The sequence below is a fragment of the Pan troglodytes genome, chromosome 2 (assembly GCF_028858775.2).
Source record: "Pan troglodytes isolate AG18354 chromosome 2, NHGRI_mPanTro3-v2.0_pri, whole genome shotgun sequence".
Taxonomy (NCBI): Eukaryota; Metazoa; Chordata; class Mammalia; order Primates; family Hominidae; genus Pan; species Pan troglodytes.
Window position 1 is genome coordinate 152,643,366 of NC_086015.1, and position 23,969 is coordinate 152,667,334.

Consider the following 23,969-nt stretch of genomic DNA (forward strand, 5'->3'; position numbering starts at 1 on the left):
GCAGAGCCCCAGTGGGGACTCTGGGTTGGGGGTCCAACCTCACATTTCCCCTCTGCACTGCCCTAGTAGAGGTTCTCTGTAAGGGCTCCACCTCTGCAGTAGGTTTCTGTCTGGACATCCAGGCTTTTCAGTACGTCCTCTGAAATTTAGGTGGAGGTTCCCAAGCCTTAACTCTTACACTCTGTGCACCTGCAGTCTTAACACCACGTGGAAGCTGCCAATGCTTATTGATGGCACCCTCTGAATCAGTGGCCCAAGCTCTACCTGGGCCCCTTTGAGCCACAGATGGAGCTGGAGTATCCAGGACCCTGACGCTGCACAGTGCAGTGAGACCCTGGGCCTGGCCCATGAAACCTAGTCTTGTCTCCTAGTCCTTTGGGCCTGTGATGGGCAGTACTGCTGGAAAGGTTTCTGAAATGCCATTGAGGCCTTTCCCATTGTCTTGGATATTAGCACTTATCTCCTTTTTACTTATGTGAATTTCTGCAGCCCACTTGAGTTTCTCCTCTGAAAAATGGGCTTTTCTTTTCTAACACATGGCTGGGCTGCAAATTTTTCAAACTTTTATGCTCTGCTTCCCCTTTAAATGTAAGTTCCAGTTTTACATCATTTCTTTGCTCATGCATATGAACATTGGGTGTTAGAAGCAGACAGGTCACATCTTGAACACTTTGCCACTCAGAAATGTATTCTGCCAGATACCCTAAATTATCATTCTCAAGTTCAAAGTTCCACAAATCACTAGAGCAGGGGCACAATGCCTGCAAGTGTTTTGCTAATGCATAACAAAAGTGACCTTTGCTCCAATTCCCAATAAGTTCCTCATCTCCATCTGACACCTCCTCAGCATGGACTTACTGTCCATATCACTCTCAGCATTTTGGTCACAACCATTCAACAAGTTTCTAGGAAGTTCCAAACTTTCTCTCATCTTCCTGTCTTCTTCTGAGCCCTCCAAACTGTTCCAACCTTTGCCTGTTACCCAATTTCAAAGCTGCTTCTACATTTTCAGATATCTTTATAGCAATGCCCCACTACTTGGTACCAATTTTCTGTATTAGTCTGTTCTCACATTGCTACAAAGAAATACCTGAGACTGGGTAATTTATAAAGAAAAGAGTTTCAATTGGTTATTAGCCAGGACCAAGAGTGGGGGAAGAGGTGCTACACACTTTTAAACAATCAGATTTCACAATAATTCACTCACTCGCTATCATGACAACAGCACTGAGGTCATGGTGCTTTAAACTATTCATGAGAAACTGCCCCCATGATCCAATCACCTCCTACCAGACCTTACCTCCAACACTGGGGGTTACAATTGAACATGAGATTTGGATGAGGACACAGATCCAAACCATATCAGTAGGGTCTTAAAACAACAATGTATTGTTGACTCTCATGGTTCTGCAGATTTACTAAACCTGGCTGGTTGGTTCTCATGCAATGGCAGTCAGCAGTTGAGTCATCTGGAGGCTTGTCTGGGCTGGGCTTCCAAGACAGCTTCTTCACCCTCTATTTTATTGCCTTCATGCTCCTCCACATGGTGTCTTTCTCCAGAAGAGTAGTCTAGATGTACTGTATGGTGACTTAATGCTCTAAGAAAAGGAAGAAACAGGAAGCAGAAACTACCAATAATCTTAGAACCTTAGCCCAGAAATGGCCCAGGTCTCTTATGCCATATTCTGATAGCAAAAGGCAAGTACAGACCAGCCAAGATTCAAGAAGGAGGAGGGGTAGTTTCCACCTCTCCATAGGGGAATGGCATGTATGTGCACAAAGGGAAGGGATTAATGGTGAATGTCTTTGGAGACAAGCTACCACTGATGGATAAGATATATGAGTTTCATGTGCATAGAAACACAAGATGTTTACTTGTGTTATTTTTTAGTTGGAAGTTCTTCAACCAAGTGCAAGATAGACATCATCTACCACATGCCTCAGGCTTCTGAGTTCCTACCAATTAAAACTATTCCCAAAAAAAGGGCAAATTTTTGTATCGGATTATGTTTTCCTCACGACTAAGATGATTTTGTCACCTTGGGCTTTTTTTTTTAGCCAGCAAATTTTATCCTCCATGTGAGCCTGTCACTGTGTAACTCATTGCTCTGTCTCTAGAGTAAAAACCAAGAATTCTGATCATTCAAACCAAATGCCTGCTCTTGCTCCCATCTCCTGATACTGCCCTATTTCCTTCTATGTTTCCAGTAATTATAGATTCCAATGAGTTATTCAGGTAATTCTTCTAAAAAGAATAAGGTACATGCTTTAATAGCTCCTTGTACTTCTTCAGGGCACTTACCTTAGTTTGTAATTTAATATTTGTATGATTGTTGGATTACCCTCTATCTTCCTCACCAGAGCCTAAGCTCTATATAGTCAGATATTATTTATCTCCAGCACATAGGTCTGAGGCTTGCATATACTAGATGCTCAATAATATTCTTTGAATGAATGAATTGTTCCTTCGCTCCAGAAATATTTAATGCTGAAATAAAAAAGTCAGCCTCATTAAAATGGAAAGCAATTTTAGGAATTTATTTTCACAAGCATGGTGTTTGATTTTTAAGTGTCAAACCTTAGAAAAATCAAGATATCCGATTTTTAAAAAGCAAAATTATTTGATTCTGTGACTCAAGCAATACCAACTAAGTAGTTCTCTTTAAGAATTCCCTCCACAGCAGCAGACATGATCTCAGGCATGCCAGGCTCTACTGAAGGAGTATATCTAGCTTTCAATCTCCACTCACTATTTCAGACCTCCTTGCTCTGTTCCTGCATCTCAGATTCCTTCCTTGTTGCCTCATACCTGATTGCCCAAACCCTTCAGATGGATGTTGCAGTTGGAGTGTACATTTGGCTTGAAATCTGCCTGAACTCTCTGCTCCCCTTGAATAACATCTTTCCAAAGCCTGTCCTGCCTCACCTCCACACCCACACAAAACTCTGGAATCTGCTACTAAATTCCAACACCCTGATTCTCAGCATATTCAGACATAGCCTCATTTAGCTTTGGTGTTCCCCAAACTGGAAACACAAATGAGCAATTGGACTTCAGAAATCTTTTTATTGTTACTTTTTACTATGGAAATTTTTAACGTTAAAGAAAATACAGTGATAAACTTTAATAGGACCATCACCCAGTTTCAATTATTATTAGCTCATGACCAGTCTTATTTCTTCCACACCCTAATCCACTTCCCTGCTGCCCTAAATGATTTTGAAGCAAGCCTTAGCTAGATATCACAGTGTTTTATCCATAACTATTCTGGTATCTATCTTTAAAAGATAAGTACTTTTTAAAAACACAACTAAAAACATTACCACACCTGAAAATACTCTGGGTACTCTTTAAGTTTCAGCAGCTGATAATTTTCAGTCCAAAAGATATTGAGGTGATAAAGCTCCATGAAGCTAGCTCTTTACGACTGCTGTCCTCCTACACATACCCCACATATGAACACGCCTACACACTCTCTAAAGGATGGAAAGGCGCTTCTAATGAGATTTTTTGTTGTCCCATGCAAGACATGGTGCCGACAATCAGCTTTGCTGTTATCTATACTCTCAGACAAAGACTGCCAGAGACACCTGTAGTTGAACAAGTTGGGTTTTTCACAAACTGCAGTAAGGGAAAATACCTTGAAAACTCCATGAAAGTGTCATGGAGTATCTCAGAAAAGGGTTGTCAAAAACAACCCGGTATAGAATTTGGGGTTTGGTTGAGTAATTTTAGGGAGAGTCTAAGAAAACAGGGTTCTCTCCAGATTGGGTATTATCAGTAAGTGGAGGCAATCCTACTTTTGGGAATCTCGATAGGTCTTATCTGTGGGGAACACACAGACTAGGGAGACATTAAAGCTGTCATTGGTAAAGAAGTCACTGTCACTCATTCAGCAAGAGAAGAAAATATCTGTTATTTTGTGTTGCACAGTGACCTTATTTTTGTCTCACTTTATCATGGCCTAAGAGTGACCTTGTTAGATATAGATATTCTGTGAGATTGTTTATATTCAAGAGGAAAATAACATGGCCTGGCTGTGTGTGTCAGACCAACTTGTAATAGCATTGAGGTCTAGGTGTGAATGTCAAATCAGTCCTAAATGTCAGAGGGTACTCTTATCCTTTTTCATTGTTTTACCACTTTCCAGGGTGTGTGAGTTTACTGAATACTGCTGCCTTCAGTCATGGTTCCATACCACCTTCTCAACCTATTTTTCTGTTTGGATTATTTTTACCACTCATTATTTACAGTGTGTATGTTATGTTATATTATATTCAAGTGTTTATAAGCTTTTTAAAATCCTTTTCTAGAGAAGAAAAAAAATCATGTTTGAATGAAGAAAAACAAAGAGTATCTGAAAATGTAAGATATTCTTGCTACATATTTATTATTGCCCACTCTATAATCAAATGCATTTTGAGTAGATATCTGGCAACATTTTACTTGTAGAGGGCAGTAAGCTGGCCTGCTTTGCAATCTGTTCATTCAGTTAACAAGGAAAATTTCTCAAACTACTCTCCTCTGCTGGAACCCTCAGTAAGAAGCACATTATACTCAGTATAAACTATACCACAAAATATAACACACACACACACACACACACACACATACTCATACCTTACCAGATTAAAAATTTAACAAAACAATATTTATTCTTACTAATTGTGATGTACTCCAGTATTCTCTATTTCATTCTATTTTTATTTCATTTTTAAAATTAAATACTGACCTTCTAAGTTGAGCTCATGACTCCCTACTGAATCTCAATCTGCATTTGAAAAAACTTACTGGGCACTAGGACATTACTTTTCACAAAACAAAATATTTGTGGATACTTCATTGAATTAATTTTGACGCTGCTGCTGTTTTTTAAAACCATGGTGGGTGTTTTGTAATAATCACTTAAAAATCTTTCTTGGCTAAATGATGGCAAATTATGTTGAATCATATAAAATACAACAAATTATTTGGAGAGAGAAATCTTAGCCTTGCCTCTTATTACTGGCTTGGCCATCACCAAGCAGAGATGACCTATGTTGGGCATGTGTCTTCATTACGCACCAAGATTCTCATAACTGGATTTTAAACCAGATTCAGACTTTAATTATTAGCACAAAATAACTGAATTCCAATACTTTTCAAGAAGAATGACCTCTCTTCTCCCTTCTCAAAAGCTTAGCTGTCAGAAATGACTGTGAAAGGGACAGGGACAGTGGCTCACTCTTGTAATCCCAGCACTTTGGGAGGCGGAGGTGGGTGGATGGCTTGAACCCAGGAGTTCAAGAGCAGCCTGGCCAACATGGAGAAACCTGATCTCTACCAAAAATACAAAAGTTAGCCGGGCATGGTGGTGTGCACCTGTAATTCCAGGTACTCAGGAGGCTGAGACAGGAGAATCCCTTGAACCTGGGAGGTGGAGGCTCCACTGAGCCAAGATCATGCCACTGCACTCCAGCCTGGGTGACAGAGGGAGACTTTGTCTCAAAAAAAAAAAAAAAAAAAAAAAGAAAGAAAGAAAGAAAGAAAAGAAAAAAGACATGACCGTGAAAGGATGATATTTGGAATGTATATTAAACCTAAGTCTTTCTTTGCTGACTCCCCATTTCTACCCTTATTACTGTCAACATTATTCTTTATTACTTTCTAGTTCTTTCATTTGTCAGAAAGAAGAAAGGATCTGAATTTACCCTGACAGAGTAAATGATATTCTGAATGAAGTTTTTAAACTCACCATCAAAAGTAGACTTAAACTTGGTATTGAATATCAAGAGCAGAAGAGACCAAGAAGTTTATTTATCAATAACATGTTAGAGATCAAAGAAGAACACAGTAGCAGGACCAAGTTGAATACTTCAGGATGGACAGCCTGGTGTGTGGGCAGGTGGGATTGTGGTAGGGTTGGTAATGTAAATTAACAAAGGAAGGGGGGTGTTGGTAATTGAGATTAATAAAGGAAGGGGCATTATTACTCTGGAGGCTAGGGGAGCCATGCCAGGTGTATTAGTCCATTTTCACACTGCTATAAAGACATACCCGAGGCTGGGTAATTTATAAAGGAAAGAAGTTTAATTGACTCACAGGTCCACATGACTGGGGAAGCCTCAGAAAACTTACAATCATGGTGGAAGGCAAAGGAGAAGCACGTACCTTCTTCACAAGGCAGCAGGAAAGAGAGAAGAGAAAATGAAGGCGGAAGATCCCCTTATAAAACTGTCAGACCTCGTGAAAACTTACTCACTGTCATGAGAATAACACGGGGGAAACTGCCCCCATGATCCAATCACTTCCCTTCCTCCACACATGGGGATTACAATTCGAGATGAGATTTGGATGGAGACACAAAGCCAAACCATATCACTGAGGAAACCTGACTAGACAGGACAACTCGGTGAGAGTGGAGTAGCATCAGGGTACTGCCCGTCCCTGCTAGGGTGAGCACAGTGACAGCTTGTGGACCCAATACCCTGGACTGCCCATTGCCAAATCACCTGAGGAGAGCAATTCAATTTTAACTAATCATTTTTGCAAGCTTAGTTGTTCTAGCTGCTGAAAAAAAGCACGAGTCTCTTTAAAAGGAATAAAATTCTGACACATGCTATAACATGGATAAACCTTGAAACATTATGATAAGTGAAATAAATCTGTTACAAAAGGACAAATATTGTATGCTTCTATTTACATGAGGTACCTAGAATAGTCAAATTCACAGACAGAGAAAGTAAAATAGTGGTTACTAGGGACTGGGAGGAGGCTAGAATGGGGAGCTAGTGTTTAATGGGTATAGAATTTCAGCTTGGAAAGACGAAAAAGTTTTAGAGATGAGTACTGATGATAGTTGCACAAGGATGCCACTTAATGCCACTGAATTGTATACTTTAAAATGATTATAATGGTAAATTTTATGTAATAGATATTTTGCTACAATTTTTTAAGAGTGTGGGTCCAGGCTGGGTGCAGTGGCTCACGCCTGTAATCCCAGCAGTTTGGGAGTCCGAGGCGAGTGAATTACCTGAGGTCAGGAGTTTGAGATCAGCCTGGTCAACGTGGGGAAACCCCATTTCTACTAAAAGTACAAAAATTGACATATGATATGATATGACATATCATATCATATCATAATTTGTAAATTAAATACAAAGTAGGAGGTAATAAGTGCCAGAAAAAAGAAAAATATATGCTGTTTGAGTTTAGAATCAAGAACCCGAAGTGTGTGTGTGTGTGTGTGTACAAAGGGAGAATTAATTTGAGAAAGTTCCAAGTAATTATATTTTAAATATATATACTGAACACTTACATTATATATAAAGTGCATATCTATTGTACATTTTGTACTTTTTGCTTACAAAATTATATTATGACCTAAATAAATGAAATAGTCTTCTCTTTGTCTGCATTCTTATTGAGATCCAAGTCAACATAGTTGCTTAAAGACAGTTCTCAAACTTTTGATGACAGTAAAATTATGACATATGAGTCAGGAAAGATTAAGGAATACAGTATAAAGTGACCCTGTGCAACGCTGGCGTGGATGTGGGAAGGGCTGGAGTTCAAGACCCACATTTGCGTAGCCTTGGGCACTATCTCACCAGGCCCCCATTATCTTATCTACAATATAACTAGTTTGGGCTAGATAACTTTCTAGCTCTGTCAGTCTCTGATTCTAGGGAGTAAAATAGTCTTAGCTGTGTTATGAATCCATCTATCTCCTTCACCGTAGCAATCACCAGCTTCCTTGGCCAATTGTTGCTGTGTCTCCGCACCCACCCACACTAGTGTCGCAAATCCCCAGACATATCATTTCATCTGCTTTTCCTTACCAGAAGAAACGAAGACAGAAAAAGTGTTTTAACTTGGTGCACCACAATGTCACATTTGCTCCTCTATAGAAATGTGAGGAGAAAGAGTTTTCGTTTAATGGTGTAATTGCAAATGGACAACAGTTTTAGAAAACAGGAGTAATTTGAAGAGGCATGATAACCAGCTTCATAGAAAAGAAACAGTAAAAAGTAAAAACATGATTTTTCTCAAGTATTCTTCACATTTAAAAATAGTTCTCTGCGGCCTTTTGGCAGCTCAAAGTGAAGAAATTCTTATGAATGAGCTGGGGAATCAAAGAGAGAATGTGTGAGCCACAGGCAGAAAGGAAGTTCCATTCTAGCAGCAGTTGGCCACAATCTGCTTTTCTGCTTGGGCCTCAGCTTTTGGACAGCTGTGTGCCTGAGACTGCAAGGTCATTTCTGGCCTTGCCAATGTTGCTTTCAGCTCTTGAGCTTTGGGCTGGTTTGTTACACAACAATCACTAACCAACACAGAAGAAGATGCAAAATCTCCAATCCTGATATTAGACAATATTCTGTCAACAAAATGACCACTTATTATTAATAATAATGTAATACTTAAATCCCCTATATGTATTTCTTCAGGTCACTTTTACCTGAGTGGGTGGTGAAGAAGGAGGCTGAGTGAGCAGGAGACTTGGCCATATATGGTTAGAGCTGGTAGTTGGGGTTACGTGGCTGCCAAGCTTTCTGGTATGGACATTCTGTTTTTCCCTGCATGGCAGCAGCTAGAGTCCTAGCCCAGAAGTCAGAGGATGTTTACTCTAATTCTGTCTCTGCCACTTGCTGGTTGTGTGAACTTTGGCTACTCTCTAGACCTCTCTGGCCTCAGTTTCCTCATTCATAAAAAAATACTGGCTATAATAATCCCTACCTGGCTGGCCTGCCCACTTCATTGGCGGGATTGAGTAAGATGATGATATGAACACACAGTGAATACTGAAAGGTAGTCATACACATACACACTCATGAGATGATGTGAGGATGTGATGTAGGATCTCAACTGAATACACTATAGTTTTGCCTGGACTATTCAAAATATCTGATAATATTTTCTGTTAAAAAAAAAGTCAGTGTTTAGTATATGATGCCAAATACCTGGACTTCATTTTACAAAATAAATAAAGTTTTGTGTATGATGGTATATGTAATCAATGCTATAAACGGATTAATAATTGGCTAACCCTGGATAACCAATTACTCTGCTTCATAGGTGAAGTGACTGAGACTCTGAGAGATTAAGTAACTTCTCAAGGGCCACAGTTACTAAGCAGTAGAGCCAGAACTTATACCCAGGGACCCTTTCCATTATATCCCAGCAAGGTTTCTCAAAAAGATTGAAGGCAAGTTGGCCTCAAAGGCACACATACATCACTGACTCTGAGAAGGTAGCTTTATGTGGGATGACGCCCAGGCATCTTCACAAGAACAAAGCAGGAAGCAAATCGCTTCAGCCAGGGAGTTTTGGAGATCTTTTTGTTTCTCTTCTTTGCCTGCACTAGAGCTGGTGAATAAACCATGGGGCTGGCAGGCAGTACTTGAAGGCACCATTGACTTCACAGTGAATGAATACTAGAGGTATCTTGGGTCTGGGCAGAGGGAGACCCCACGGATGGTGGTGGATGAGATTGTACTGATTTGGGGCCTCCCAGCCAGCACATGCACATAGCAGAGGAACATGGCTGAAGCTTCTTGTGCGTCACATCCCTGTCTGAAACATAACTGTCCAGACTGTAAGAAAGTGTTCTGTATGATGGTATTTTTCAGGTGTTTATGTTTTTGTGATGGTGGTGGAGAGAAATATTATGCTTGAACCAAATAGAATCACTTCTCTCCTTCTTAGTCCTCTCTTCAAGCCCTTCCTCCCCCAACTCACCCCACCTTGCCAGTTGCATTTGTGAACTTGAGTAGCTCTCAATTCAATTATCAACAAGTGATGATATTTTAAGTGTTAAGTTGAATTTTAAAATGCATTCAAAATTATTAATACATAAGAATCACAAGAGCATATACATTTTAGCCTCAGCAGCTTAGGTAATTAGATAGATGGTTAATCCAAAAGGGACCAAAACTAAAGGTTCAAGAAGTAGATAAATGATCCTGTCTTGTATTTTTTCTTTTTTTTATAAAAATGAATTTTTAATTTCATGAGTATTAAAAAGAAAACCCAAAACCTGTCACATTTCCCTCCTACTCATACAAACAGTTTTCAAAAGAGATTCTTCAAATTTTACATTTTTTCCATTCTGGCTCATTCTTTGCTTCCTCATCATCAGATTCAACTTGGCCAAACATGATTCTGGGCTGAGTCTTGGAATGTGTTGGAGAAACCCAATATGGGTTGTCTTCTGCGCTTTGGCATGATGCAAAATGGCTTCCCAAGGATTACTGTCATCAGTCTTGTCCAAAGCAATGTTCTTCACAATATAGAAAGAAAGAGTGCCCTTGTGGGTCCCACCACAACCTGGGTCTGCTACAGGAGGTTCAGGTTTATGCAACTTCAGGGGATCCAGTCTGTCCTTCTCTAGCTGTTTCCTTGTACTCCATTCGTGGGGCTCACAGAACATAGGCAAGACATGAGGGGCGATGATGTAGTCCTGGGTTAGTGTCTCAGCTTGTTTTGCCTTCCACTGGTTATTTGTTTGTTAGAAAAGCCAGCATAAAGCACTTTTATTGCAATAACAAAACTTGAAACCCATATATGGTGCCGGGGGGGTGAGGCAGCAATGATTTCTCTCACCAAATCACTACACAGGACAGCAAAGGGGGTGAGAAGGGCCTGAGGGAGGAAAAGCTAGGAAACTGAAATCAGCAGTGGGAGCCAAGCATGAAAAAACAGGAGATGCTGAAGCTGCGATGACCAGCATTATTTTCTTAAGAGAACATTCAAGGATTTGTCATGATGCCTGGGCTTTCATTGGGTGTTAAGTCACAAACAGCACCTACAATTTAAACTGTCAATTAAATTTTTTAAAATTTAGGAAGTGGTGGAGCTTGGAAAGTTATGAGATTACAAAATTGCTGAAAGTCCACTAGAAAAACCACAGGATGGAAAAATAAATAAATAAATAAGCCAGGCCACAAAGAAGACTTCAGAGGTCCCCACTGGCCTAGGGGCAGACCTGTAGTGTCCAGCATGGCAGTGAACATGATCTGCTTTCAAAGGCAGAGGGTTTAAGGGGACAGTGGGGTGAGACTAGTGGAAGCAAAGGCTCTCCCCATCCCCACCTCAGTTTGAGGTAGGGCTTTTAATTTAACCTAAGGACATCTCTCAACTTGGAGAATAATTGAGCCCTCAACAGTGCCTCAAATCTGCTATGGCTTTGCAGCGCAGCAGCAAGAATGTTTAATATATAATAGATTAAAATTTCATCCAAAAAAATTAAAATAAAATATTATTGCAACCCCCACCCCCGCCCCACACCAATTCCTATTCTAAAGTTAACCTATCACTTGTGCTGTTAATACTTGACCATATTCTTATTGGAAACCTAGATCCAAAAGACTGAAACTGAATCTTCACCCCAAAATGAAAACAAAATAAAATGAATAACTTGAGGTTTATGGCGTACAGTTTAGGTAAACACACGTACGAGGAGAAAGGGGAAGAGGAGATGGAGGTGTTGGAAGCAAAGCTGAGTGACAGAACACATTCAGTCAGGGTAGATGTCTATACAGAGTGGAGTGGAACATCAGGAAAAGCTCCATATGGATTCATGTGCACGCGTCTGGAGGCACCAGATCCCTCCTTGGCAGATCCAAGAACAGGGATCTGGATCTTGGATCATTCTAAAACTGGAATGACAGGAGGAGGCCATTCCTGTCATTCTAGTTTTAGAAGCTCCACATCGAAGACGAGAGTGGCGTGTGGTGGGATGATGCCTGGGTGCCCAGTGGCACCGTAGGCATAATCTGGAGATATAGTCAGTTTGGCTGTCACCAAATTGGCGGGTCACCGCACTCATCTGGACAACCCTTTCTTCCCAGCCTGGGATCACCTCCTGCTTGCCTAGCATAAGCTTAAAGGGCTTTTTCTGTCCCGGGAGGAATCAAATTTCTTTCCATCTTCAAGCATCCCTGTGTAGTGCATCACGCAGGTCTGGCCGCGCTTCAGGAGGGTGTGCGCGTCTCCTGGGGAGATGGTTTCCACCTGCACTCCCATGGCGGCTGCGGACGCTGGGTGGGCAGGCAGCGCGAGGGGCGGCGTGGACTCACAGCGACCTGGCAGCGGTTCCATGGCTCTGCCTAGTCCCCTTTCGCCGGGTTTTAACCACATATAATTTTGCTCCCCTCTGACTCTTGTTGGGGTTGTAATAGACTTTAGACAATCATTTCCAGTTCCAACCATGATCTGGTTCAGCCTTGGATGCCGCAGGCAGCGTCTGTGATGTCTGTTTCATACACCCTTTGGAAAGTCCTACGCTCAAGGCAAACAAGTTTGCCGCTGCCACATCCCCTTTGAACAGACGTACCAGTGACTATGAGCTTATCATCTGGACTGAAACAGCAGTCAATCATTGGGAACATGGTGGGAAGACCCGAGGCTGAAAAAAGTGCTTATTAAATTGTCGGATGTCCCATAATTTTAACGAATCATCACCTCCACTAGAGGCAAGGACATTACCATCATAGGAAAAAGTCACGCCAAGAAGTGTCTGTGCCCAAGTAATGAGGCTGTTTATAGTTGAACTTAGGATGAACCGTCAGATATCGGTCCCAGATCTGCATGCCTCCATTCTGGCAGGCGGCTGCAATGAGATTTCCATCTCTACTATATGTGCACGTTGTGGGAATGACATTTTTTTGTTCTGCATCGTCCGTGGTTTAAACACACTTTTTTGTTTCTTTGGATTTTCAATTTCCCACGTCCTCACAGTCCTGTAATCCAGGACAGTATAAACATTCTTGCCCCTGCTGGTTCCACAGTACTCCTCTCCTGGGTACACTTCCGTATTTCTTGCTGAACTTAAAATGCCAATAGAAGCTATTTCTTCACCTCCGTCAGGGTTACACTTCAGGAAAAGGAAGCAGGGGTTTTCATGTTGGTTGTTAGGGCCTCTCTTCAAACTCACCAGATCCTGGCCTGGAGCACGTGGCGCCAGCAGCTCCTTACTTTCGAAGTTGCGGGCTCTGAGACTGCCCGAGTGAGAAGGAGGCCGTGGGTCAGGGCCCCACCCTGCGTTATCCCAGGAAGAGGACAGCGTGGGGCCGGAGTCAGGCCCCGTCCTGGGTCCGTGTCTCCATTCCGCTGCCTACTGCCAGGCCAGCCCAGCCCCGGAACTTCTCTTCCAGTGCTTGAGGGTCCGCCCGTGCAGTGTGGAAGTGGGCAGACAGGGTGACTTCCAGCTCACTCCCCTGTCTTGTATTTTCCATAGTCTGGTTTAACAGTTGTATGTCGGTGGCAGTCATTATCATCATCACTATTATCAGCGCATATTTTATGGTGCCTTGATTAAGTGGAGGCACCGTGCTAGGTACAGTTAAGGACTTTACCTTTCTATAAGATATTGTCACAGTTTTTAAGGAGTGTCTCATCTCCATTTCTGGCCCAGAGGTAAGATTAGACGTTCTGACATGATGATAAGTTTGAAAAACAGATACAGCCCTGAAAGTCCCGGGAAGAAGGGAGGAGGAGAGGGAACAAGCTTCAGAGTGCTGGCTTCCAAAGTCCTTCCGCAGATAGCCAGTGTGCTTCCAGCTGCTCAGTGGGAAGAGACTCAGAAATAGTGGAACGCTGCAAGGAGGTCAAAGGAGAATGAAGCCTGAGACATGGCCACGGGGTTCAGTAACGGGTAATGGCACTGATGAACTTGAGACTGGGACAGGAACCAGATGGCAAGAGGTTAACAAATCAGAGGGGGCTGGGAACTGGAGAGACAGGCTTGGTCAAGAGGAGAAAGGAGCAGGGTCAACGGAAGATGTTTCCAAGACAGAATTCAAAAATGGAAAAATTTGATTATTTCTGGTTGTTTGATGGGTAAATGGGAGTTCATTATACAATTCTCTATACCTAGTGGGTATTTTTTAACTTCTTTAATAAAAATTTAGGAAAGGCAAAGTGAGAACTGAGAATGTGTGAAGAAAATGAAGAGATAGGTAAGAGAGGATACTAAATCTTTAAGACAGAATAATGATAATTGGTGGTACAGTCTCAGGGAAGGTTTAGAGATGGAAACAAAAGCACCAGTGAGGGAATTAATCTGCTGTCAGGGGAAAGATAATAAAAATGGATGAAGATAAGAATAAAATGTGGATGAAAGAGGAAAGTGTTCATATAAAAATATTATAAGGCTGAAAGGAAGATAGATGAAGGAACTTGGGCCTTCATTTCTGCAAGTGGGAGGAGAGGTTATAACTCTCAAAGGAGTTGGGGCGAGGGAGGAGGGAGGGTTTGAGGAATGTGGAAAAGGGTTGGAATAACAGTTGCGGAATGCAGTAGGGAATGAGTAAGAGGGGAAGATGACTGTTGAGAAGCAGGCCCATCTAAAGAAAGGCAGCCCAAGCTTTTAACCAGTTCATACTTTGACAACCACCACCATAAAGCATGCAGAAAACAGCAAGCTAGAGTGATGTGGGGTCTCTTCCGACCCTAGAGTCTTCTGAAATCCCTAAGCTGGCAAGTGACTGTCCCAAGAACAAAAGTTTGTCAGAGCAAGTAGCAACTGCTTGAAACACCCCACAATGAGCTGCTCCAGTGGGAAGTCTAAGGAAGGGCATCCATTTGCCCCCAAAGTAAGCAGAGTAATAAATGTGTCCAGCCTCAATGTATGGCCCTCCGACTGCCAGAATCACCTGAAGCTTGTTAGAAATTCAAAATCTAAGGCCCTGTCCCAGACTTTCTAAATCAGAATCTGTATTTTAACAAGATTGCAGATGATTTACATGCACATTAAAATTTGAGAAGCCTTGGTCTGTAACTTTGCTAGAAGCTTTGATATACATATGGGTAATCACAGAAAAGCTAATGTCAATTTAAAAATAAATTGGGCCTCTACATTGTGCCTCATACTGTGAAGACCACCAAAGACCCGGATGCATTTCTCTACCCTTTAGGTTTAATCACAGTAGTTATTGCAAGGAGGAATTATTTTTGCAATTGCAGTTCAGTCTTGAAAACCTATAAAAGGGAAAAGGTTTATCTAACTTTGACATTCTGTGAATTGGAGCTGATTATTCAATTTTAAGCAAGGGAGTTTATCATTCGACCTTGCTTCTGGACTCTCCACCACTGTCAGTGGCAGGGTAGCTCAGGTGCACTTAGAGCAGGCACACATCATACCAATTACTACACTGAGTTACTTCCTTTTAAAACTTAGTTTTAATGTTTTTACCGCCTTAGAATTTGGTCTTATCCATAATTTTTGCTCTCTTTGCTGAGTCCTTTGGCAACTAGAAATCCATAGTTAGAGTCAGTGAGAGCATCTTTGAGCAGTGGGACAACATGACCCTTCCAACTCGGTGGCATTGCTCTTTTCTTTCATAGGATACACACTCAGTCTAAATAGTGTGGGCTTGGGTTCAAGTGCTGACTTGCTTTCTAGCTGTGTGGTTTTGAGCAAACTCCTTACCCCCTGAGCCTCAACTTCCTTCCATATAGCAAAGAGGGAGGTTACTGGGTTACTATTACCCATCTCAGAGGGACATTGTGAGTTAATACTGAAAAGCATTAAAGTTATACCTAGCATGTAACAAGCTTACAATAAATATTACTACATAATGAAATTTTATCAAAATTCTATTCTTGGCAATGAATAGTTTCAAAGGAGCCTATTCAGAGGAGCCTTCCCTATCCTCACTGGAATCCCCCGTTACCCTATATGCTTTCATAGCTTTCTCTAGTCCATGGAACAAATCATAGTTTGTTATTATATGTTTTTGAGATGGTTTGATTAATGAAAGGCAACATGCATAGAGGTTAAGAGCACAGACTTTTTTTTTTGAACTAGATTGCTTGAGATCAAATCCTGTCTCCTGCTACTAGTGATGAGATCTTGGGAAAGTTACTTAATCTCTCTGGGATACAGTTTCCTTATGAGTAAAATTCAGATTAAAATAGAACCAACTTCATACAATTGCTCTGTTTTCTATTATTAGCATTATTAATATCTATCTTCCTTTTCTTATAAGCTCTGTCCATTTAACATGTCTCCAGTACTTGACACATCAGTGCTCAAAAAATATGCTAAAAGAATAAATATACAAAAGCTAAAATTGACCCCCACGAAAGTTCACTGACATGAAATTTTAAGACAGTTGTTTTTGATGTTTTTTTTTTCCAAATTGTGCTTGCTGTCTTGGTGTTATTATCATTTCCCAATATGTTTGTAAATTTTTATAAGCAAAAATTATTTGGAAAAATAATTTTTAAAAAATAATGGGGAAACACTTGTGCAAAGGCACAGACAAAAAGAATAATACATAATTATATAAAGTCAGATTTATAGAAATTAAAAATACATGCAGTGTTAAAATTTCTCTGCATTTTAAAGCCATAACATGAATTTTTAAACTTGGTTTATTTTTGAACCTGTGTTTAATTTTAGAAAGAAGATGAGGAACCACAGTTAGTGATGTTTTACCTTATGGAGAGTGGGTGGGGGGTGAGTTCCTGTTGAAAGTTAACTTTTCACCTATAACCATGATGATATCAAAGAATGCTAAAACAAATCAATATTTGGGCAGGTCATCTGGGACAGATTTACCAGCCAGAGCTCATGCCTCTCTGAGAGGTCACAGCTGTGCCCTTTTGTACTGCGACCTGCATTAGAGGGGACTATATAACACCCCTTTGAGTCATGAGGCAGGAAGAGATTTGCATTTGCTCATTCTAATTTTGAAAACAACTGGAGATACTTTTAAGGTGTAGATGGTGCCTGCTAGCTCCTCAAGTGCAAATCCTAACTCAGGCTGTGTCTACCCATACACAATTGTGGGAATTATCCAGATAATTTACCCTGTAGCTGAGAAAGGCCCTTGATTTAAACCTAAATGCATGCAGGCTGTCCTCTCTGTGTTGAGCAAACAATAGGTACCAGTCTTTGGTTTCTGAAGCAGGATATTGTGGTGATTAAGAGGATAGTCTCTATAATCAGACTCCTTTGGTTTAAATCTACCTTTATCTCTGTGGTGAATTAAAGCTGGCCAGAAATTCTCTGACATTTCTTTCATAAAGAGGTGAGGTCTATGTTCCCTCCCCTTGAATTTGAGATCATTCTGACTACACTGACCAATAAAATATGGCCAAAGTGACCCTGTCCCATTTTCTGGCCCAGGCCTTAAGACAATGGCAGCTTCTACTTATATCTCAGAGCCTTATGTTACCATGTAAAAGTCTAACTACAGTGTTGCAGAAACCACATGGAGAGCCCTGAGACTAAAGGAAGAAAAAGAGGGGCCCAGCTTTATATGAGCCCAGTGTTATAGCTGTTCCCATCAAGGCACCTTGACATATAAGTGAAACCACCTTGGATTCTGCACACCAATGTGGCCACAACTGAACAACAGCAAATAACCGCAATCAATACTACTTGGAGCAGAAGAATCACCCAGTTTGTCTCTACCCATCTTCCTGACCCACAAAATCCTGAGATAAAGTAAAATGATTATTGTTTTAAATACACAGTTTTGAGTTGGTTTATTATACATCAAAAGATAACCAGTGGCCTGATGTGGTGGCTTACACCTGTATCCCAACAATTTGAGAGGCAGAGGCAGGAGGATTGCTTGAGCCTAGGAGTTTGAGACCAGCCTGGCCAAAATGGTGAAACCCCGTCTCTACTAGAAATACAAAAATTAGCTGGGCGTGGTGGCGCATGCCTGTGTTCTCAGCTACTCGGGAGGCTGAGGCAGGAGAATTGCTTGAACCTGGGAAGCAGAGGCTGCAGTGAGCTGAGATAGTGCCACTGCACTCCAGCCTGGGCAACAGAGTGAGACTCTGTCTCAAAAAAAAAAAATTAGCCTGGCATGGTGGCATGTGCCTGTGGTCCCTCAGGAGGATAAGGCAGGAGGATCGCTTGAGCTCAGGCAGTCAAGGCTTTGGTGAGCTGCGATTGTGCCACTGCACTCCAGTCTGGGTGACAGAGTGATACCCGGTTCCAAAAAAAAAAAAAAGATAACCAGGACAGTGTTTACCACTTGTTTTTGTTTCCTCATCTCTAAAATAGGGACAATAATGTCATGTAATTGCTTGCTTCTATAGAGCTCGATGACAACTCTAGATAGTGAGATAGAGACATCTGAGAGGGAGGTCTGTTTCTTCTAGTTCTCCAGACCATGTGGCCCTTTAGTAGTTCAGCCTCTCCCAGGACCCCGGTGCTTTAGGGAACACTCATGTTGAAATGGCCCAGGCATGGAGGAGTCGGTCATGAAGCGTCAGAGCTCTTAGAGAATAGTAATTGTCTTCCCTTAGGCAAAATATTTCACATTTCTTTGTTCGTGGAGGCCAAGCTGGCTCTCAACCCTGCTCCCAGCTCACCACCTTGGCACCTCACAATCTCCCCAAATCGTGCTTCATCCCGCCTTCCATCTTTGCTCTTGTTATACTTCCTTGTCTCAAATCACCCCTCACTTTCTCTCTGCCAACACAGATTCCATCACAAGCACTTGGGAAATGAGTAAGCTCCAAGTTTTCCAAAGGATGTTCTGGAAAATCCTGGTCCTGCCAGCTACAGGATACAAAAGATGGGTTCTGCAGGCATTGAAGCTTGGAAAACACTGGGTACTGCATTTCTCAGCTCTCCAATAATTACACATGCACTTGCAAATTAAAGGCCCTAAAAAGTTCTGCCATTCAGAGCCCTATTTTGCTCTGTGTTATTCAGATTTCCCAAACATATCTTGACAGCAAAACAGTTTTCTTATAAAACAAGACTTCTTAGAAAAAGTGACCACTGAGCTGAGTCCTGGAGGGGTGTAGCAAGAAAGCAGGAGAAGGGGGCAGAGCAGGAAGCAGGAAGACAGGAGGGCTGATCTGGCTGGAAGACAAATCAGGGAGGACTAAGTTTAAGATCTGAGGGCCATGGAAGCCTCCTGAGGGCTTTCAGCAAAAATGTAATATCAGTTTAGCATTTATAGAGATCACTAGTTCTCACTTTATAAAGATCACTAACTCTCACTACCTGATTTGATCTTTATTTTTTGACTGAAGACCTATAGTAAGCAAAACATGTTGCATTATTACCTAACATCTATGCACACATAACAAAAAAATTCATAAAATGGCTCTTATTACATGCAATGCCCACTAGTATTTTCTATTATTTTTTCCTCCTTTGGAAAATCACTTTTAACAATCTATTTTCATCATCCAGGTAAGCAAAGATGAGGACCTGAATTTTATTTGAATGCAAATGTGTGGAGACCCCTGTCTTCTTCCTGATATTCTGTATGAATAGATAAGAATGCTCTGCTTTAAGACAAGCAGAAGAAGCCATGTCTTGTCCTTCTGCTAAGGGGCAGTTACTCATTTAACCTCTGTGTATGGGTTCTCTTGTCTCTTGTCACAAGTAGAAGGTTGTAATATCATTGAGGGCAGAAAGCAAGTCTTAGGTTTATTTTATTCACAAGGACAGTATTTGGCACATTGGTGGACATACCATGCGTGTAACAATACACTTATTGATTGCACTGAATTGACAGCTCTTCACCCATTTCAGGGTGAATGTCTTCTGCTCCTGTGCTTGTTAGCTGAGGAAATGACTTCCTGCATCACTGGAAGGAACCCCTAGACTTCCTGCTGCTTAGTCCCGTATGGTCAAACCTCACATCCGGTGAGGTCCATGGAAATAGTGCCCATATTCACATTCTTCTCCTTTTCTTCCCCCAAGGATCCCTCCTGTCTTTCTATCCCTTCCAGGGCTACTATTTGCTCTCACTTCTGAAGTCTCCATAGAAGGCTAGTGACAGAAGGGGGCTTAGTGTCCTCAGCTACTTCCTTCTTGCTGTTTCTGAAAACAAGGGAGTTAGCCTTTTTGGTTTAAAGGCTTCACTGCTAACCACCCAGAGGAACAGAATAAGCAATAAACTATCAAGTAGGAGTATCACAAAAATGATTCTCAGAATCTCACACAATTTTCCCTTGCCCCCAAAGCAGTCTGTTGGTGACCTCCCCGCTACACTTCCAGAGAGTGAATTTCACCAAGGTTCCCATCCCCCCATGATTCCCTCTCTCCAGATTAGATATTCTACTTCTTGCCTGGAGGTCTGAAGGCACAATTAATAATGGAACAATTAATGAGTTAGTCACTATCCAAGTGCTTGAAGTCTGAAGTGGTCAGGGCATTCCAGGAAAGTGACTGTTTTTCAGTGTTTCTCTTCCTCTACCCAGGAAATAAGTTACCTCAGGCTTGAAAGAAAACTGAAGTGTGGTCCACAATATTTCTTACTTTCATCTAGTCACTCAGACAGTATACATGGGTAACTCCAGTTGTGCATCTGAAAAATCTAGGACAACAAGGCTAGTGTTGGTCAAATGCCATGATGGTAACTTCTAGAAGCAAACGGTGTAGTCCAGGGAGAAAGGAAAAAGCTGCCCAGTCCCCAGAGAGAAGCTGCCTAGCTCTAAGTGGCATATGCATTTGATTAACCCAATCCACTCACCCCCAGGACTGTTGCCTTTAGAGTTCATATGCTCAAGACTCCCTGTCAGAAGCCAGTGGGTTATAAATAAAGTTCATTTGCACCTGCCTGGAGTGTTGGAAAACAGCTGTCAGCACAGTGATGACAGCCCTTGTTTGCTTCTGGTGGAAACACAGCTGGTTTTCTTTTTCTTCCTTTTGCTTGTCTGTATGTCTAATTTTTCTACCAAAAAAAAAAGTCACATTATTTTGTAATAAGGAATAAAATCACAGTTTGTTGTTGTGTTCAGAAGGAAGTGTCTCCCACTGTGTGCATATACCTCACACACAGTGTCATTCTATTGTTTATATTTAAAAGATGATGTTTTGTTGTTTGTTTATTTTCAAAAAGGAAAATCTATGAGAGAGAACATAGCCTGGGTTTTGGCAACACAGAGCCGGAGGGGAGGTAGGCTAATGGGTATGAACATACAGTTAGCCAAAGGGATAACCTCTGTTGTTTGACATTACAGTAAAGTGACCATGGTTAGTGATCATGTATTATAGATTGCAAAGTAGCTAGAAAAGAGGACTTAAATTGTTCCCAGCACATAGAAATGATAAATATTCAGTGATGGATACCCCCAAATACCCTGGCTTAATCACTACATATTCTACACATGTAACAAAATATCACACGTACCCCATAAATGTGTAAAATAGTATGTATAAATAAAAAATAAAATCTTAGCTCTTCTTCTTATGCTGAGATGAGCTTGCAAAAATCACTTTGAGCAGAAGCATCCCCACTTGTGAAGGGGGCATGACACCTTCTTCACAGAAGGGTGAAGAACATTTAAGGTGCTCATTTGTGCTTGGAGTATTATGCATGACTCAATAAACATTTGCTGTTTTTCTGCTTTCTTTCTCATCCTGATCCTGAGATTTCTAAGTATCTTTATAAAGCAACCAGTATTCATTTCTTAGAAATTTTAGAAGGAGCCTCAACATTTTTCCAGTCTGACTTTTCTGGAATCCTTCCCACAGCTTCCCTTTCCAAGTGCCTCTGAGCCTTGGCAAAGCCCAGTCCATGGCTTCCTTGTGAGCAGGTGGCCTATTCCACGGTAGGACAGGTCTCAGCATGGTAATAATGTCACTTGCTTTTTATTTAGCTAAAATTTGACTCCCTAAAATATTCGACCTATTTTAACCTCTAGATTCTCAATGAAGAACTAGTAAGACTTCCGGTTCCACCTCTTAATCCTTCAGCTGTTATGTAATACCAGTACCAGGCAGGGCCATCGCATAATGTAGAGCTTGGTCCAGGCGTGGCAGAGAACTTCTTAAGTGACACAAAGCAAATGAATGAATCATGCCCCTGGCAGTTGGCAAACTTTCTAATAGGGGTGTGTTTTACTGCCTCCCGCACTCTCTAACTGCTCTTCCAACTGTGTCTTCTCCCCAGTCAACTCATCAGGACCTTTTCTCTCCCTCTCTACCAATGCTGATCTTCCTTTCCCCTTAGCCTTAGTGGATGATGGTTTCTTTATTCCTATATGGAAGACATAGCTGAGAAAGTTGATTAGGAAAACTGTTTTTGCTAATTCCATCACATCGTGTAGGGAAAAGATAGAACTTAATTACTTAATTGAGTAACAAGTAGAGAAATACAGCAATCAGACAATAAAATGAACAGTTGCTTTTTGCCTTAAAAAAATTCTTTTAAGTGTGAGCTCAATGATACACAACTAGACCATCAAATTATTTTGATATTGAGGAAAACAGAAGCTCTTTTGGATAACCCTGAATTCCAGGCTTTCAGTGGAAAAGACAAAGACACGCACTGTACACCATTAAGTACTTGAGAGACATGATTTTAACCAGGATGTAACTCAATTATATTAGTGATTTATAAAGAGTCTGGAGAAAATATTTCTTTATTTGGGCATGGGCACTGTCAGATTAAAGGTGCAGTGGTTCTAAATGCTGTTTGTTCCAGCCCTGTCTTCGATTGCAACAATGTGAGTGTCTTGTCTGTGCTGGTGGATTATTAACAGAGGTTATTGGTCTCCATGGCAAAACGATTGAATGATTGCTCTGAACGTAATCTCATTTATGGGGGTGCAAAAAACAAAGCACTTCAGGTCAGGGAGAATGTATAAATGTCCATTGCCATCGAGGTTCTGCTATTTTTGAGAAGCTGAAGCAACTCCAAGGACACAGTTCACAGAAATTTGGTTCTCAGCCCCAAAATACTGATTGAATTGGGGACAATTACAAGGACTCTCTGGCCAAAAACCCTTGAAGAGTCCCCGTGAAGGAGGCAGTGAGGAGCTTTTGATTGCTGACCTGTGTCGTACCACCCCAGAATGTGCACTGGGGGCTGTGCCAGATGCCTGGGGGGGACCCTCATTCCCCTTGCTTTTTTTGGCTTCCTGGCTAACATCCTGTTATTTTTTCCTGGAGGAAAAGTGATAGATGACAACGACCACCTTTCCCAAGAGATCTGGTTTTTCGGAGGAATATTAGGAAGCGGTGTCTTGGTGAGTAGGGAAGCCTTAAAATCCCCCTAAGGGAGATTTTCCCTCCCCCACAATCCTTTTTAAATCAGGTACTTATTGAACAGGGAGATATTTAGTTGGTAATAGAAGCTCAAGCATTGCATGATGAGAGGTCAATGCCTTAATTTTTTTCTCGTTTCTGTTAGGATCTGACAAAGACACATCAGCTAAATTTACTAAGTAATTAATCTCTAAGCTTGGGCTGACAGTTCTCATGGGTCATTTGAGTCCCATGAACCGAAGTGAAGGTCACATAATTTCTTGATTCCAACAAGATAGTGCCCAAAACAATAACAACAACAAACCCACGATGCAAACACACTAGAAAAGCAAATTGACTTAAAACCACCATGAGAAGCTGTTGTCAGTGTGGTCGTCTTCCACTTAGGACCTAATTATTTCTTTACCTCTGGTTTCCAATAGAATTGGGAACCTCCGTTTGAGAGAGTGAAAGGGAGAGAGACTCACTTTTCATGACAATTGAGGAAAAGTTTGTTATTATTTTTTCTAACACACCATCTAAATGGAAACTCAGATTTTGAAATCTTGCCTCATTGAAGCTGGTTAGTCAGCCCAAATGGAATCTAAGTACTCCATAACACTCCATTACCCCTCCAGCCATGCTCTGTTACTTTGCCATTCCCTTTGGGCCTCCAAGTCCCTCATTGTGGATGGGGCTCCTTATACAGTCAGTCAGGCTCGGGCCCTCCCTTCAACTCCTGGACTCTCTCTGAGGTGCCTCTTCTCCCGGTAGATGATCTTCCCTGCGCTGGTGTTCTTGGGCCTGAAGAACAATGACTGCTGTGGGTGCTGCGGCAACAAGGGCTGCGGGAAGCGATTTGCGGTGAGTTACCATGGGGGGCAGCTACTAGAATTACTCCAGGGTGCTCTGTGTTTTTGTGCTGGGCAGCATGGGGATGGAGACAAGTTATCAGCTCCAGCCAGGACTCTGGGAGCAGCTGGTGAAGGGATAAAACTGTGATTTTTCCTGCCAGTGTGAAATAATAATAAT

The 23,969-nt window shown here is 41.5% G+C and overlaps 1 protein-coding gene and 1 pseudogene across 1 annotated transcript in view; one reads left to right on the forward strand and one right to left on the reverse strand.

Moving 5' to 3' along the window:
- Nucleotides 1–11,293: 11,293 nt before the first annotated feature.
- Nucleotides 11,294–12,246, reverse strand: LOC107970513 (peptidyl-prolyl cis-trans isomerase FKBP1A-like; annotated as a pseudogene).
- A 10,338-nt stretch (nucleotides 12,247–22,584) lies between these two features.
- Nucleotides 22,585–23,969, forward strand: part of TM4SF4 (transmembrane 4 L six family member 4) — a 28,611-nt gene continuing 27,226 nt past the window's right edge. Inside the window, exons 1-2 of the mRNA XM_003950212.5 lie at nucleotides 22,585–22,939; nucleotides 23,712–23,801. Coding sequence (XP_003950261.2) covers nucleotides 22,766–22,939; nucleotides 23,712–23,801 — 264 coding nt within the window. The 5' untranslated portion in view covers nucleotides 22,585–22,765. The remainder of the gene's footprint in view (nucleotides 22,940–23,711; nucleotides 23,802–23,969) is intronic.